Genomic DNA, 12,422 nt, shown 5'->3' with positions numbered 1-12,422 from the left:
CCCCAGAGCGCGGCCCCGGCCTGTCCCGTGTCCCGAGGGTTATCCCGGTTCATCCCAGCATCCCTGAGCACAGGGATGTGTCCCGAGGGTTATCCCGGTTCACTCCAGCTCCATTCCCAGCATTCCTGAGCACAGGGATGTGTCCCGAGGGTTATCCCGGTTCATCCCAGCATTTCTGAGCACAGGGATGTGTCCCGAGGGTTATCCCGGTTCATCCCAGCATTTCTGAGCACAGGGATGTGTCCCGAGGGTTATCCCGGTTCATCCCAGCATCCCTGAGCACAGGGATGTGTCCCGAGGGTTATCCCGGTTCAGCCCAGCTCCACTCCCAGCATCCCTGAGCACAGGGATGTGTCCCGAGGGTTGTCCCGGTTCAGCCCAGCTCCACTCCCAGCATCCCTGAGCACAGGGATGTGTCCCGAGGGTTATCCCGGTTCATCCCAGCATCCCTGAGCACAGGGATGTGTCCCGAGGGTTATCCCGGTTCAGCCCAGTTCATCCCAGCATCCCTGAGCACAGGGATGTGTCCCGAGGGCTATCCCGGTTCACTCCAGCTCCATTCCCAGTATCCCTGAGCACAGGGATGTGTCCCAAGGGCTATCCCGGTTCAGCCCAGCTCCATTCCCAACATCCCTGAGCACAGGGATGTGTCCCGAGGGTTGTCCCGGTTCAGCCCAGCTCCACTCCCAGCCCGTCACCCTGATGTCACTTTCTCGCCCGCGCATGGAGACCAGGGATGTTTGATAATTGTGATCCTCTTGGGGGTGGCGCCACTGCTTATGTCATTCCTACAGCGCCAGGGGCCTGGCGATCGGCTCTGTGACGTCACTGCTACGTCATTCCCTCACCGAAATTCAATAGCTAGGTGGATGTCATGTGGTGTGTGACGTCACCGCCGCGTCATCTCCTTCCCGTGTCGATAATCCGTGGAAATGAGCAAATTAATTCAGGAGGGCGTGCACAGCCCCTGGGCTCTCTGTGACGTCACTGCTGATGTCACGTTCTCTCGGACGTGTCAAAAATCACTGGGAATGGGCAAATCGGGGGGTTCACCCTGATGTGGGCTCAGCTTGGGGGGTGGCCGGCCCTGGAGGGGTCAGTGGTGTCACTGCTGACGTCATCATCTCTTGGGTGTGTGAAAATTTGGGGAAATCGGGAAGATTGGGGGGTTCTGCCCTGACGTGGGCACAGTTTGGGGGGTCCTGGCCCTGGGGGGCAGCAGTTTGATGCCATTTTGGGCACTTTGGTGATTTGTCACCACGTGAAAGGGTCACAGCCAGCAGTGTCCCCTCCTCGGGCACCCTGGGGTCCCCTGACCCATCCCCGCAGCGCCCACAGCTCAGACGGGCTTAAAATCACCCATTTAATCTTTTTTTTTTTTTTTTTTTACACAAAACCGTACAACCCCTCTGCCCCGCGGGGATCCTGAGGGGCTCGGCTACAAAAATAACTCCGTGCAGCAAAGAGGGGGCAGGACCGGACCCCCACCCGCACCGCGGGGCTCCGCTTCCCGCAGGGAATCCCGGCTCCACGACAAATCCCGAACCCGGCCGCCGCCTCGGGGGTGAAAATCCCAACCGGGGAAGCCCGGATCCCTCCAGAGGGACCCCGGCGGGCGCGGTGGATCGCGGTGGATCCCGCAGGATGTGATCCAGCGGCGGGGCTGCCTCACACCAGCTCGTCCAGGAGGGTCCCGGTGGCGGCGCGGCGCTGCCCCGGCCCCGCCATGGGCTCGTTGCACATGGGGCACACGCAGCGCACCTCCAGCCACTTCAGCAGGCACCTGCGGGCAGGGATGTGGGAATTCCCCGATTCCCGCCGGGAATTGCAGGCACCTGCGGGCAGGGATGTGGGAATTCCCAAATCCCGCCGGGAACTGCAGGCACCTGCGGGCAGGATTTTGGGAATTCCCAAATCCCACCGGGAACTGCAGGCAGCTGCGGGCAGGGATGTGGGAATTCCCGATTCCCGCCGGGAACTGCAGGCACCTGCGGGCAGGGATGTGGGAATTCCCAAATCCCGCCGGGAACTGCAGGCAGCTGCGGGCAGGGATGCAGGAATGCCGATTCCCGCTGGGAATTGCCGGCAGCTGTAGGCAGGAATTTGGGATTCCCGGCGGGAATTGCAGATAGCTGTGGGCAGGAATTTGGGAATCCTGATTTCCGCCGGGAATTGCAGGCAGCTGAGGGCAGGGATGTGGGAATTCCCGATTCCCGCCAGGAATTGCAGGCAGCTGCAGGCAGGGATTTGGGAATCCTGATTCCCGCCGGGAACTGCAGGCAGCTGTGGGCAGAATTTTGGGAATTCTCGATTCTCGCCGGAAACGGCAATTGCAGACACCTGCGGGCAGGAATTTGGGAATTTCCGATTCCCGCCGGGAATTGCAGGCAGCTGCGGGCAGGGATTTGGGAATTCCTGATTCCTGCTGGGAATTACAGATAGCTGTGGGCAGGAATTTGGGAATCCTGATTCCCGCCGGGAATTACAGATAGCTGTGGGCAGGAATTTGGAAATCCTGATTCCCGCCGGGAATTACAGGCAGCTGTGGGCAGGAATTTGGGAATCCTGATTCCCGCAGGGAATTGCAGGCAGCAGTAGGCAGGAATTTGGGAATTCCCGATTCCCGCCGGGAACTGGCCGCTCCCGGCCCCACTCACTTTCTGTGGAAGGCGTGCTGGCACGGCAGCACCCCCAGCTCCTCCTTCAGCCGAAAATCCTCCAGGCAGACGGCGCAGGTCTGCTGTGGGAGGTGAGACGGCGGCTGAGGGCGGGTGTGAAACGCCACGGCTTGGGAAATCCCGGGAATTTCCAGCCGGGAGCTCAGCCCAGTCCCCAAACCACCTGCGGGGACTGGGATTCCCTCCCGATCCGGGCCCACACATCCCCAGAGCGCGGCCCCGGCCTGTCCCGTGTCCCGAGGGTTATCCCGGTTCATCCCAGCATCCCTGAGCACAGGGATGTGTCCCGAGGGTTATCCCGGTTCATCCCAGCATCCCTGAGCACAGGGATGTGTCCCGAGGGTTATCCCGGTTCATCCCAACATCCCTGAGCACAGGGATGTGTCCCGAGGGTTGTCCCGGTTCATCCCAGCATCCCTGAGCACAGGGATGTGTCCCGAGGGTTATCCCGGTTCATCCCAACATCCCTGAGCACAGGGATGTGTCCCGAGGGTTGTCCCGGTTCATCCCAGCATCCCTGAGCACAGGGATGTGTCCCGAGGGTTATCCCGGTTCAGCCCAGCATCCCTGAGCACAGGGATGTGTCCCGAGGGTTATCCCGGTTCAGCCCAGCTCCACCCCCAGCCCGCTCACCCCGTGCTCGTTCAGCCTGCGGGCATCGCCTTTCAGCACCACCTGAGGGAGAGAAGGAAGGGCAGGATTTCACACCAGGATCTCCCCGGGAGGAGCTGAAGGGAGCCGGGCAGGGGCGGGATGGGCCCGGGGGGTTGGTTCTGGCCAGGGTGTGACGAGCAGGATCGGTCCCCGCTGTGTCCCCAGGTACCCCTGGCTTTACCTCCTTGTACCCGAAGCGCTCGCTCTGCGCCTGGTGCCGCAGCTTGCTGGGGGGGACAGAAAGGCACCGTCAGTTTGGCAGCCAAAAACACCCGGGAGGCCCCGAAACAGAGGGGAACGCGGCCCTCCCGCCCGGCGTTTGGGAGCGGCGGCTCCGTTTGTGCGGGCCCGGGAGGGGGCAGGGGGGCAGCGGGATTTCTTTGCCTTCGGAAGCCGTTCGCAGGGCACGAAGCGCTGGGTCCGCAGCGCTCGGCCGCCCGCAGCTCCCGGCCCCGCCGTGACCTTGGTCGGGGAAGGGAGCCTGGCACACAACCCCGGGCACGGCCTCTCCTCCAGCCCCGGCCCCAAAACGCGCTCCCAAAAATGCCTGAGGGATGCAGGGCACAACGCAGGGCGGGGCTGAGCCGGCCCTGCAGGAGCAGCAGCTGCAGCAGCCTCGGCTTTTGGGGTTAAAAATAGCAGGGAGAGCAGGGAAAAGCACATCCTCCCTCTCCTTTTCCCTGCCCTCGAACGTTCCCTGGAAAACAGGAGCCCCTTCCTGCGCTTCCTGCCCTGCTCCGGGGGGTTTGTCCCTGTTGTGTGGGACAAAACAGGATCTGGGAGTGCCCAGGGACACCGAGCCCCCGGCTCACCCGATGAAGTAGCAGCAGAAGATGAGGCTGAGCACGAAGATGAAGACGCCGGTGCCGAAAATGACCATGTAGATGTTGAGGGGCAGGTCCTGGAAGGTGATGGGTGGCATCGTGCAGGGTTTACTGGGATAAATCAGCCCCAGGCTGCAGGAGCACCCTTGGGGGGAAGAGAAATTCAGCGTTTAGGTGGAAAAACGTGAGAGCAGAGAGAGGCTCTGCCCCTCTGGAGCTCGCCAAGGGGGCAGAAAGCAGCACTAGGACATTGTCCTGTGTCCGGGGAGTGGCGATGTCCCTGCAAGCCCCCGGAGCAGCCCAGGGTGGCACCGGCAGCTGCATTTCCACAGCCACCAGCCCCTGTCCAGCAGGATCCGGGCGGCCGGGGGGGCAGGAGGCGCCGCTGACACCTCCAGGGAGGCTGGGAAGGGATTTAAGGAAGGACAGAGCTGAGAACCAGCTCAAAAAACAGGAACAGCTGGCGGCTGTCATCGCCCCAGGAGGAGCAAGTGGCTGCTCCTGTCCTAGCAAAGCCACGGGTGCCACCCCAGGGCCACCACGGGGGTGACAGCACAGCTGGTGACAGCACAGCTGGTGGTAGCACCGCCACCCCAGCAGGGTCCCATGGAGCCCCAGCCCCCTGATGGCACCCAGAGCTGCTGCAAAACCGGGCTCTGACACGGAGTAAGCCCAGTTTTATGTCTGGGAAGGGCTCTGACCCCCCTGGAGGGGGGCTTTGATTTCTCCTCAGCTCTCACTTGAAAGGAGACGAGCCCCCAGCCCCATCTGTGCCCCACGGAGCAGCCCCCGGCCCCTTCCTTCCGCCCTGCAGCCTGCTCCTCATCAAACGGCTCCTCCTGGCTTTAATTAGAGCCCGTTCCTCGGGAGAGGCTGGAATTTGCTCAGCGGGGGCCGGGAGGAGCAGCAGAACCTCCTGCACCAGCTGTGCCAGGGGACAGCAGGACCCCTGCCCAGCCAGGGCACCCCGAGCAGGTGGCACCTCTGGGCTGGCACTCCCAAATTCCAGCCGCTCCCAGCTGTCTGCTCTGCTGGCCTGCCTGAGTTCACGCGTCCCATCAATGCCACCATGGCCAGTAGCCACCTGGCCGTGGGGACACCGCTTTGGTGCCGTGCAGCTGCACCGGGGGGAGCCCGGGCTGTAGGAAATGGGGTTTTCCTGCCACTTGCCCCGGGCCTCCTGCAATCACCGGAGACATTCCATCATCCTCCTCAGCCACTATGGGAAAGGGAGGATTTGTTTGTCGGGTCCCGCTGCTGCTGGGGCCACCAGGTGCAGGAAGAGACAATAGGAAAGGTTCATTATTTTTTGCTGTTTCCTTGCTGGAAATAATTGAGAAATGCTCAAAAAAAACCCAACAAAACCCAAAAAAACCCAAAAAAACCCCCACACGAACCACCAATAAAACCCAAAAAACAAAAAACACCACCAAACAAAATGGAACAAAACAAAACATACACAGCTCTGAAAAAATCCCACTGAGTGAGACATGAGGTAATGCTGGAGCACCTGGTGGTGGGGCATGGGCTGGAGAGCCCCAGCACATCCCTCTGGGCTTGTCTAGGGCTCAAAATCCAGCTCAGGACCCCAAAACCCACCCCCAGCCACTCTCCTCTCCTCTCCTCTCCTCTCCTCTCCTCTCCTCTCCTCTCCTCTCCTCTCCTCTCCTCTCCTCTCCTCTCCTCTCTCTCTCTCTCCTCTCTCCTCTCTCCTCTCTCCTCTCTCCTCTCTCCTCTCTCCTCTCTCCTCTCTCCTCTCTCCTCTCTCCTCTCTCCTCTCTCCTCTCTCCTCTCTCCTCTCTCCTCTCTCCTCTCTCCTCTCTCCTCTCTCCTCTCTCCTCTCTCCTCTCTCCTCTCTCCTCTCTCCTCTCCTCTCTCCTCTCTCCTCTCTCCTCTCTCCTCTCTCCTCCTACAGCCCAATCTCATGGGGCAGAAATCCCATCCTTGACCCCACAAGGGCCCTTGTACCAGCTCAGCCAGGGCCATTCCTGCTGGATAGGCCCTCAGGAACTCCCAGGCTCCAGGGAAATTCCAGGAGAGGCCATGGGAGGTGAGGAGGAGCTGCCAGGACCTGGAGCAGGGGCCCCTGCTGAGCTCAGCCCCCCCCTCCCAGGGCTGGTTTTGATTAAACCCCCCTGCCTGCCAGAAGTTTCAGTTCAGGGGGAATGGATCAAATCCAGCCTTAACCCTGGTGAAATGAGGACCTGGTGGGTGCCCAGGCAAAACAAGCCCTGCCACCAGCTCCAGGCTCCCGGTCTGGCTCCAGAACCAGAGCCCCTGAGGGCTGGAACCGTTATTTCACTGAAAAGTGGGAAAAGAGGGATCTGCAGACATCTGGGAAAGGGCCTGCAGACACACAGGGGCCTTCTGGGCTCCTGCTCCAAGGATGCTCATGGCGAGCAGATTCAGTTTTGCTAGAAAAGCGTTTTTCCTGCGAACTCCCAGAGCTCCTCGTTGAAGGAGAAGGAGCCCAGGTACAGATTGGCCCATCAGGGCTCTGGTTTGCACCTCTTCCTCCTCTTCCTCCTCCTCCCTACACAGGTTTAACCCAAACCCCCTGCCCAGAGCCTTGAGCTGCCCAACAGGGTGACCCCAGCCCCGTCCTCCACACCAAACCCCACAGCCTGACCTCAACCCCACAACCCCACAGCCAGCCCCTCCTCAAACCCCTTGAGCCCCAGCAAAGCCCAATTTGGCCCCTCAGGCCCCATATTTTGATGTATTTCCACTCAGGACCCACACAAGTTCCCCCCAAGATGCTGTGCAGGGATTTTGCGGGGCAGAGCTTCTCCCTCGCCCCAATTCTTGTTCAGTAAAACCAACGGAAAACTCAGCAGGTCATTAAATAAAGCCATTCCTTCTCCCACACAAAAGCTGGGCTTTGCACCAGAAAACCCAGCTCAGTTTCCATATGGGTTTTGCTGGGATGCTGGAAAAACAACAAAAAAAAGCTTTTTCCCTGCAAAAAAAAGCTGCCCTAAAGCCAAGTCCAGCACGGGGATAAGGAGCTAAAATAAATAAATAAAGTTCCCCAGATAAAGTCCCCTGGGCCTGCAAAGTCCTGAGCTTCAGGTGAGCAACAGGAGGGAGAGCTGGGCTGCAGAGGAGGAGCTGAAATCCAAGGCAGCAGCACAGCCCACACCTGCCTGGCAAAATATTCTGAATAAACCCCTTGAGGTCAAAACGTGACCTCCCCAGCAGCCCTGTGAAGGCCTTTAGCAGCACCAAGCTCTGGTTTGGCAAATATTTGTGAGCCTGGGGCTGGAAGCCAAAGTGCACAGGTGCCGAGGGCTCAGCCCTGCCCGGGGCACGGGACAAGCCGAGCCCTCCAACCCAAACCAGTCTGGGACCGTGACACCCAGCCCAGCTCGGGGACACCAGCCAGCTCAGCGGTGACAGTGGGGTGCTGGCACCGGGTCTGGGGTGCCCCAAGGCATGGAGCTGTCCCTGCACGGCCCCAGGTCCCTGTCCCCCTTTTCCAGGATCCCAGTGAGCACTTTGGGCTCTGTCCTGCTGCCCCCAAAGCCTCGGGAGGCCCAGAGAGAGCTGGGGCTGCTCGGCAAGCAACGGCCGCTCAGATTTCCGAGGATTCTTGCGACTCGGGAAGCTGAAATCTCTCAGATTTCCGAGGATTCTTGAGCACAGCCAAGCCTGGAGCAGCTGTGGAGCACTTTCCTGCCTGGGAGAGCGGTGGCTCCATGTCCCCACAGTGCCCAGTGTCTCCACACTGCCCAGTGTCCCCCCACCCTGCCCAGTGTCCCCACAGTGCCCAGTGTCCCCACGCTGCCCAGTGTCCCCACAGTGCCCAGTGACCCCCACAGTGCCCAGTGTCCCCACAGTGCCCAGGGTCCCCACAGTGCCCAGTGTCCCCACGCTGCCCAGTGTCCCCACAGTGCCCAGTGTCCCCACAGTGCCCAGTGTCCCCACGCTGCCCAGTGACCCCCACACTGCCCAGTGTCCCCACAGTGCCCAGTGTCCCCACAGTGCCCAGTGTCCCCACGCTGCCCAGTGTCCCCAGAGTGCCCAGTGTCCCCACACTGCCCAGTGTCCCCACAGTGCCCAGTGACCCCCACAGTGCCCAGTGTCCCCACAGTGCCCAGTGTCCCCCCACACTGCCCAGTGTCCCCACAGTGCCCAGTGTCCCCACAGTGCCCAGTGTCCCCACAGTGCCCAGTGTCCCCACGCTGCCCAGTGACCCCCACACTGCCCAGTGTCCCCACAGTGCCCAGTGTCCCCACGCTGCCCAGTGACCCCCACACTGCCCAGTGTCCCCACAGTGCCCAGTGTCCCCACGCTGCCCAGTGTCCCCAGAGTGCCCAGTGTCCCCACAGTGCCCAGTGTCCCCACGCTGCCCAGTGTCCCCACGCTGCCCAGTGACCCCCACAGTGCCCAGTGTCCCCACGCTGCCCAGTGTCCCCCCACGCTGCCCAGTGTCCCCACAGTGCCCAGTGTCCCCACAGTGCCCAGTGTCCCCACACTGCCCAGTGTCCCCACGCTGCCCAGTGTCCCCACAGTGCCCAGTGTCCCCACAGTGCCCAGTGTCCCCCACAGTGCCCAGTGTCCCCACGCTGCCCAGTGACCCCCACACTGCCCAGTGTCCCCAGAGTGCCCAGTGTCCCCACAGTGCCCAGTGTCCCCCCACACTCCCCAGTGTCCCCCCACACTGCCCAGTGTCCCCACAGTGCCCAGTGTCCCCACAGTGCCCAGTGTCCCCACGCTGCCCAGTGTCCCCAGAGTGCCCAGTGTCCCCACACTGCCCAGTGTCCCCACAGTGCCCAGTGTCCCCCACAGTGCCCAGTGTCCCCACCCTGCCCAGTGTCCCCACAGTGCCCTGTGTCCCCACAGTGCCCAGTGTCCCCCACGCTGCCCAGTGTCCCCACACTGCCCAGTGTCCCCACAGTGCCCAGTGTCCCCACCCTGCCCAGGGTCTCCACAGTGCCCAGTGACCCCCACAGTGCCCAGTGTCCCCACACTGCCCAGTGTCCCCACAGTGCCCAGTGTCCCCCACAGTGCCCAGTGTCCCCACAGTGCCCAGTGTCCCCCACAGTGCCCAGTGTCCCCACAGTGCCCAGTGTCCCCACACTGCCCAGTGTCCCCACAGTGCCCAGTGTCCCCCACAGTGCCCAGTGTCCCCACAGTGCCCAGTGTCCCCCACAGTGCCCAGTGTCCCCACACTGCCCAGTGTCCCTACAGTGCCCAGTGTCCCCACAGTGCCCAGTGTCCCCACGCTGCCCAGTGTCCCCACAGTGCTCAGTGTCTCCACAGTGCCCAGTGTCCCCACAGTGCCCAGTGTCCCCACACTGCCCAGTGTCCCTCACACTGCCCAGTGTCCCCAGAGTGCCCAGTGTCCCCACCCTGCCCAGTGTCCCCACATGCTGCCCAGGGTCCCCCACAGTGCCCAGTGTCCCCACGCTGTCCAGTGTCCCCACACTGCCCAGTGTCCCCACAGTGCCCAGTGTCCCCACAGTGCCCAGTGTCCCCACGCTGCCCAGTGTCCCCACAGTGCCCAGTGTCCCCCACAGTGCCCAGTGTCCCCACCCTGCCCAGTGTCCCCACAGTGCCCTGTGTCCCCACAGTGCCCAGTGTCCCCCACGCTGCCCAGTGTCCCCACACTGCCCAGTGTCCCCACAGTGCCCAGTGTCCCCACCCTGCCCAGGGTCCCCACAGTGCCCAGTGACCCCCACAGTGCCCAGTGTCCCCACCCTGCCCAGGGTCTCCACAGTGCCCAGTGACCCCCACAGTGCCCAGTGTCCCCACACTGCCCAGTGTCCCCACAGTGCCCAGTGTCCCCCACAGTGCCCAGTGTCCCCACAGTGCCCAGTGTCCCCCACAGTGCCCAGTGTCCCCACAGTGCCCAGTGTCCCCACACTGCCCAGTGTCCCCACAGTGCCCAGTGTCCCCCACAGTGCCCAGTGTCCCCACACTGCCCAGTGTCCCTACAGTGCCCAGTGTCCCCACAGTGCCCAGTGTCCCCACGCTGCCCAGTGTCCCCAGAGTGCCCAGTGTCCCCACAGTGCTCAGTGTCTCCACAGTGCCCAGTGTCCCCACAGTGCCCAGTGTCCCCACACTGCCCAGTGTCCCTCACACTGCCCAGTGTCCCCAGAGTGCCCAGTGTCCCCACCCTGCCCAGTGTCCCCACAGTGCCCATTGTCCCCCACAGTGCCCAGTGACCCCCCACGCTGCCCAGTGTCCCCACGCTGCCCAGTGTCCTCCACGCTGCCCAGGGTCCCCACGCTGCCCAGTGTCCCCCACACTGCCCAGTGACCCCCACAGTGCCCAGTGTCCCCACAGTGCCCAGTGTCCCCACAGTGCCCAGTGACCCCCACACTGCCCAGTGTCCCCACAGTGCCCAGTGTCCCCCACAGTGCCCAGTGTCCCCCCACACTGCCCAGTGTCCCCCACACTGCTCAGTGTCCCCCACAGTGCCCAGTGTTCCCCACAGTGCCCAGTGTCCCCCACAGTGCTCAGTGTCAGAGGGATGTGTCAGGGCACAGGAAGCCGCTGCTCGTTTTATATTTAGCTCCAAAGGCTGCAAACCCTTCCAGAAATTCAAGCAGCGCAGCCTCTGTTGCTGGGGCAGGGCTGGGAATTCCCTGCGCTCCTCGGGCACTAAAATAACCCGGTTCTGGTTCGCACCGAGCCCCCCTCAGCTCAGCTGCTCGTTCCCGAGAGCTCCTCCCGGCCAGCGCGACCCCGAGGGTCCCACAAATGAGTTTGTGCCGCTTTTGCGGGCGCACCAAAGAAGGTTAGAGATTGGGTTTTTGTTTTTTTTTGGTGCGAGCAGTCAAAGCGCGGCCAGTCCATTGCCTCTGGGGGCACAACGGGGGCACAACGGGGGCACAACGGGGGCCTCCAGAGACCCCGAGGAGCGGAGGGAGGAGCGGGGAGGGAGCGCCCGCCCCGCACGGAGCGGCCGGGGATGGCCGGAGGTGGCCGTGGGTGGCCGGGGATGGCCGGAGGTGCCCGGGGGATGCCTGGTAGTGCCCGGAGATGTCCGGGGCACGCCCGGAGATGCCTGGGGATGGCCGGGTGCTGCCTGGTGATGCCCGGAGATGCCTGGAGGCTGTCCGGAGGTGTCCGGAGGTGTCCGGGGGTGGCCGGGGAAGGCCGGGGATGCCCGGAGATGCCCGAGGATGCCCGCGGGACGCCCGGGGGATGCCCGGGGGATGCTTGGTGATAGCCGGAGGTGCCCGGAGATGCCTGGGGATGTCCGGGAGGTGCCCGCGGGATGCCCAGGGCATGCTCCCCCCGCAGCCAATGCCCCCCTTCCCGGGCATCAGGGAGGGGACACCCCCTGCCCACCCAGCCGGCCCCTCCCCGCGCTCACCGTGGCACCACTGGAACGGGGGCATCGGGCGGCTCAGCGGGGCCGCTGCTGCTCCTTCGGGCCATGGCCGTGCCCGAAAACCCCGCCCCGGCCCCGCAGCCCCCTCGGGGCCGCCCCCGGCCCGCCCCCGGCCCGCCGCACCCCCGGCGGGTCCCTGCCCGGGCGGGCTGCGCTCAGAGCCCGGTCCCACGGCATCACCTGGCCCAGGTGGCACCCAGCCCGGCCTCAGGCACGCAGCAGCCCTTTGGGGTTCCTCGGGGCTCCGCGGGGCTCTCGGTGTCAGGTTTGGGACACCGTAAGTTAGATATTCCGACAAATTTCCTTGTTGGAAGGGTTTTCCTCTCCGTGTTGCACCGGAGCTGAAGGCAGGAGGGAATTCCTCCCTGGGAGGGTGAGGAGGGGCTGGGATGGAATTCCCAGAGAGCCGTGGCTGCCCCTGGATCCAGGGGAGTGTCCAAGGAGCTCCCTGGGATGGGGGGAGGTGTCCCTGCCATGGCAGGGGTGGGCTGGGATGAGTTTTAAGGTCCTTCCAACCCAAACCAGTCTGGGACTGTGACACCCAGCCCAGCTTAGGGACACCAGCCAGCTCAGCGGTGACAGTGGGGTGCTGGCACTGGTCCTGGTGTGTCCCAAGGCACGGAGCTATCCCTGCACGGCCCCAGGTCCCTGTCCCCCCTTTTCCAGGATCCCAGCACGGCCCCAGGTCCCTGTCCCCCCCTCTTCCAGGATCCCAGCGCTCTCCGGAAGCTGGGGAAGAATGGAGCTATAACGGGAGCGGGAGGACAATGAGGGCTGGCAGCCGGCAGGGCCGGGGTCACCTGGGCCACCAGGACACCCTTTCCCGGCCTTGGCACCCTCCTGGGCTCAGCCCTGCTGCTCCGGGGGGCGTTTGTCACAGCCGGGCTGGCCACTGGGAGCTGCCTTTGGGACACTGGTACA

General features: G+C 63.3%; 2 protein-coding genes across 2 annotated transcripts in view; both read right to left on the bottom strand.

Annotated features, from left to right (window-relative positions):
• TTI2 (TELO2 interacting protein 2) overlaps positions 1-12,422 on the bottom strand; it is a 456,481-nt gene that overhangs the window by 5,431 nt on the left and 438,628 nt on the right. The window lies entirely within an intron of this gene.
• RNF122 (ring finger protein 122) lies at positions 1,473-11,547 on the bottom strand. The gene is made up of 6 exons (XM_068174460.1): positions 11,484-11,547; positions 4,145-4,301; positions 3,514-3,559; positions 3,312-3,353; positions 2,658-2,740; positions 1,473-1,783 (listed from the first exon to the last, which is right to left on the bottom strand). Exons 1-6 carry the CDS (start codon positions 11,506-11,508, stop codon positions 1,669-1,671), a joined length of 468 nt encoding a protein of 155 aa, XP_068030561.1. The 5' UTR covers positions 11,509-11,547; the 3' UTR covers positions 1,473-1,668.

This window comes from Anomalospiza imberbis, chromosome 28 (assembly GCF_031753505.1).
Source record: "Anomalospiza imberbis isolate Cuckoo-Finch-1a 21T00152 chromosome 28, ASM3175350v1, whole genome shotgun sequence".
Lineage (NCBI taxonomy): Eukaryota > Metazoa > Chordata > Aves > Passeriformes > Viduidae > Anomalospiza > Anomalospiza imberbis.
Note: the sequence above shows the minus strand (reverse complement) of the source record. Positions and strands in the feature narration are given on the sequence as shown.

Coding starts and splice junctions, on each gene's coding strand:
- RNF122 (XM_068174460.1), bottom strand. CDS start 11,508: ATGCCCCCGTTCCAGTGGTGCCACG. Junction 4,302..11,483: donor CCCGTTCCAGTGGTGCCACG/GTGAGCGCGGGG, acceptor CTTCCCCCCAAG/GGTGCTCCTGCAGCCTGGGG. Junction 1,784..2,657: donor CAGCACGCCTTCCACAGAAA/GTGAGTGGGGCC, acceptor CCCTGCCCGCAG/GTGCCTGCTGAAGTGGCTGG.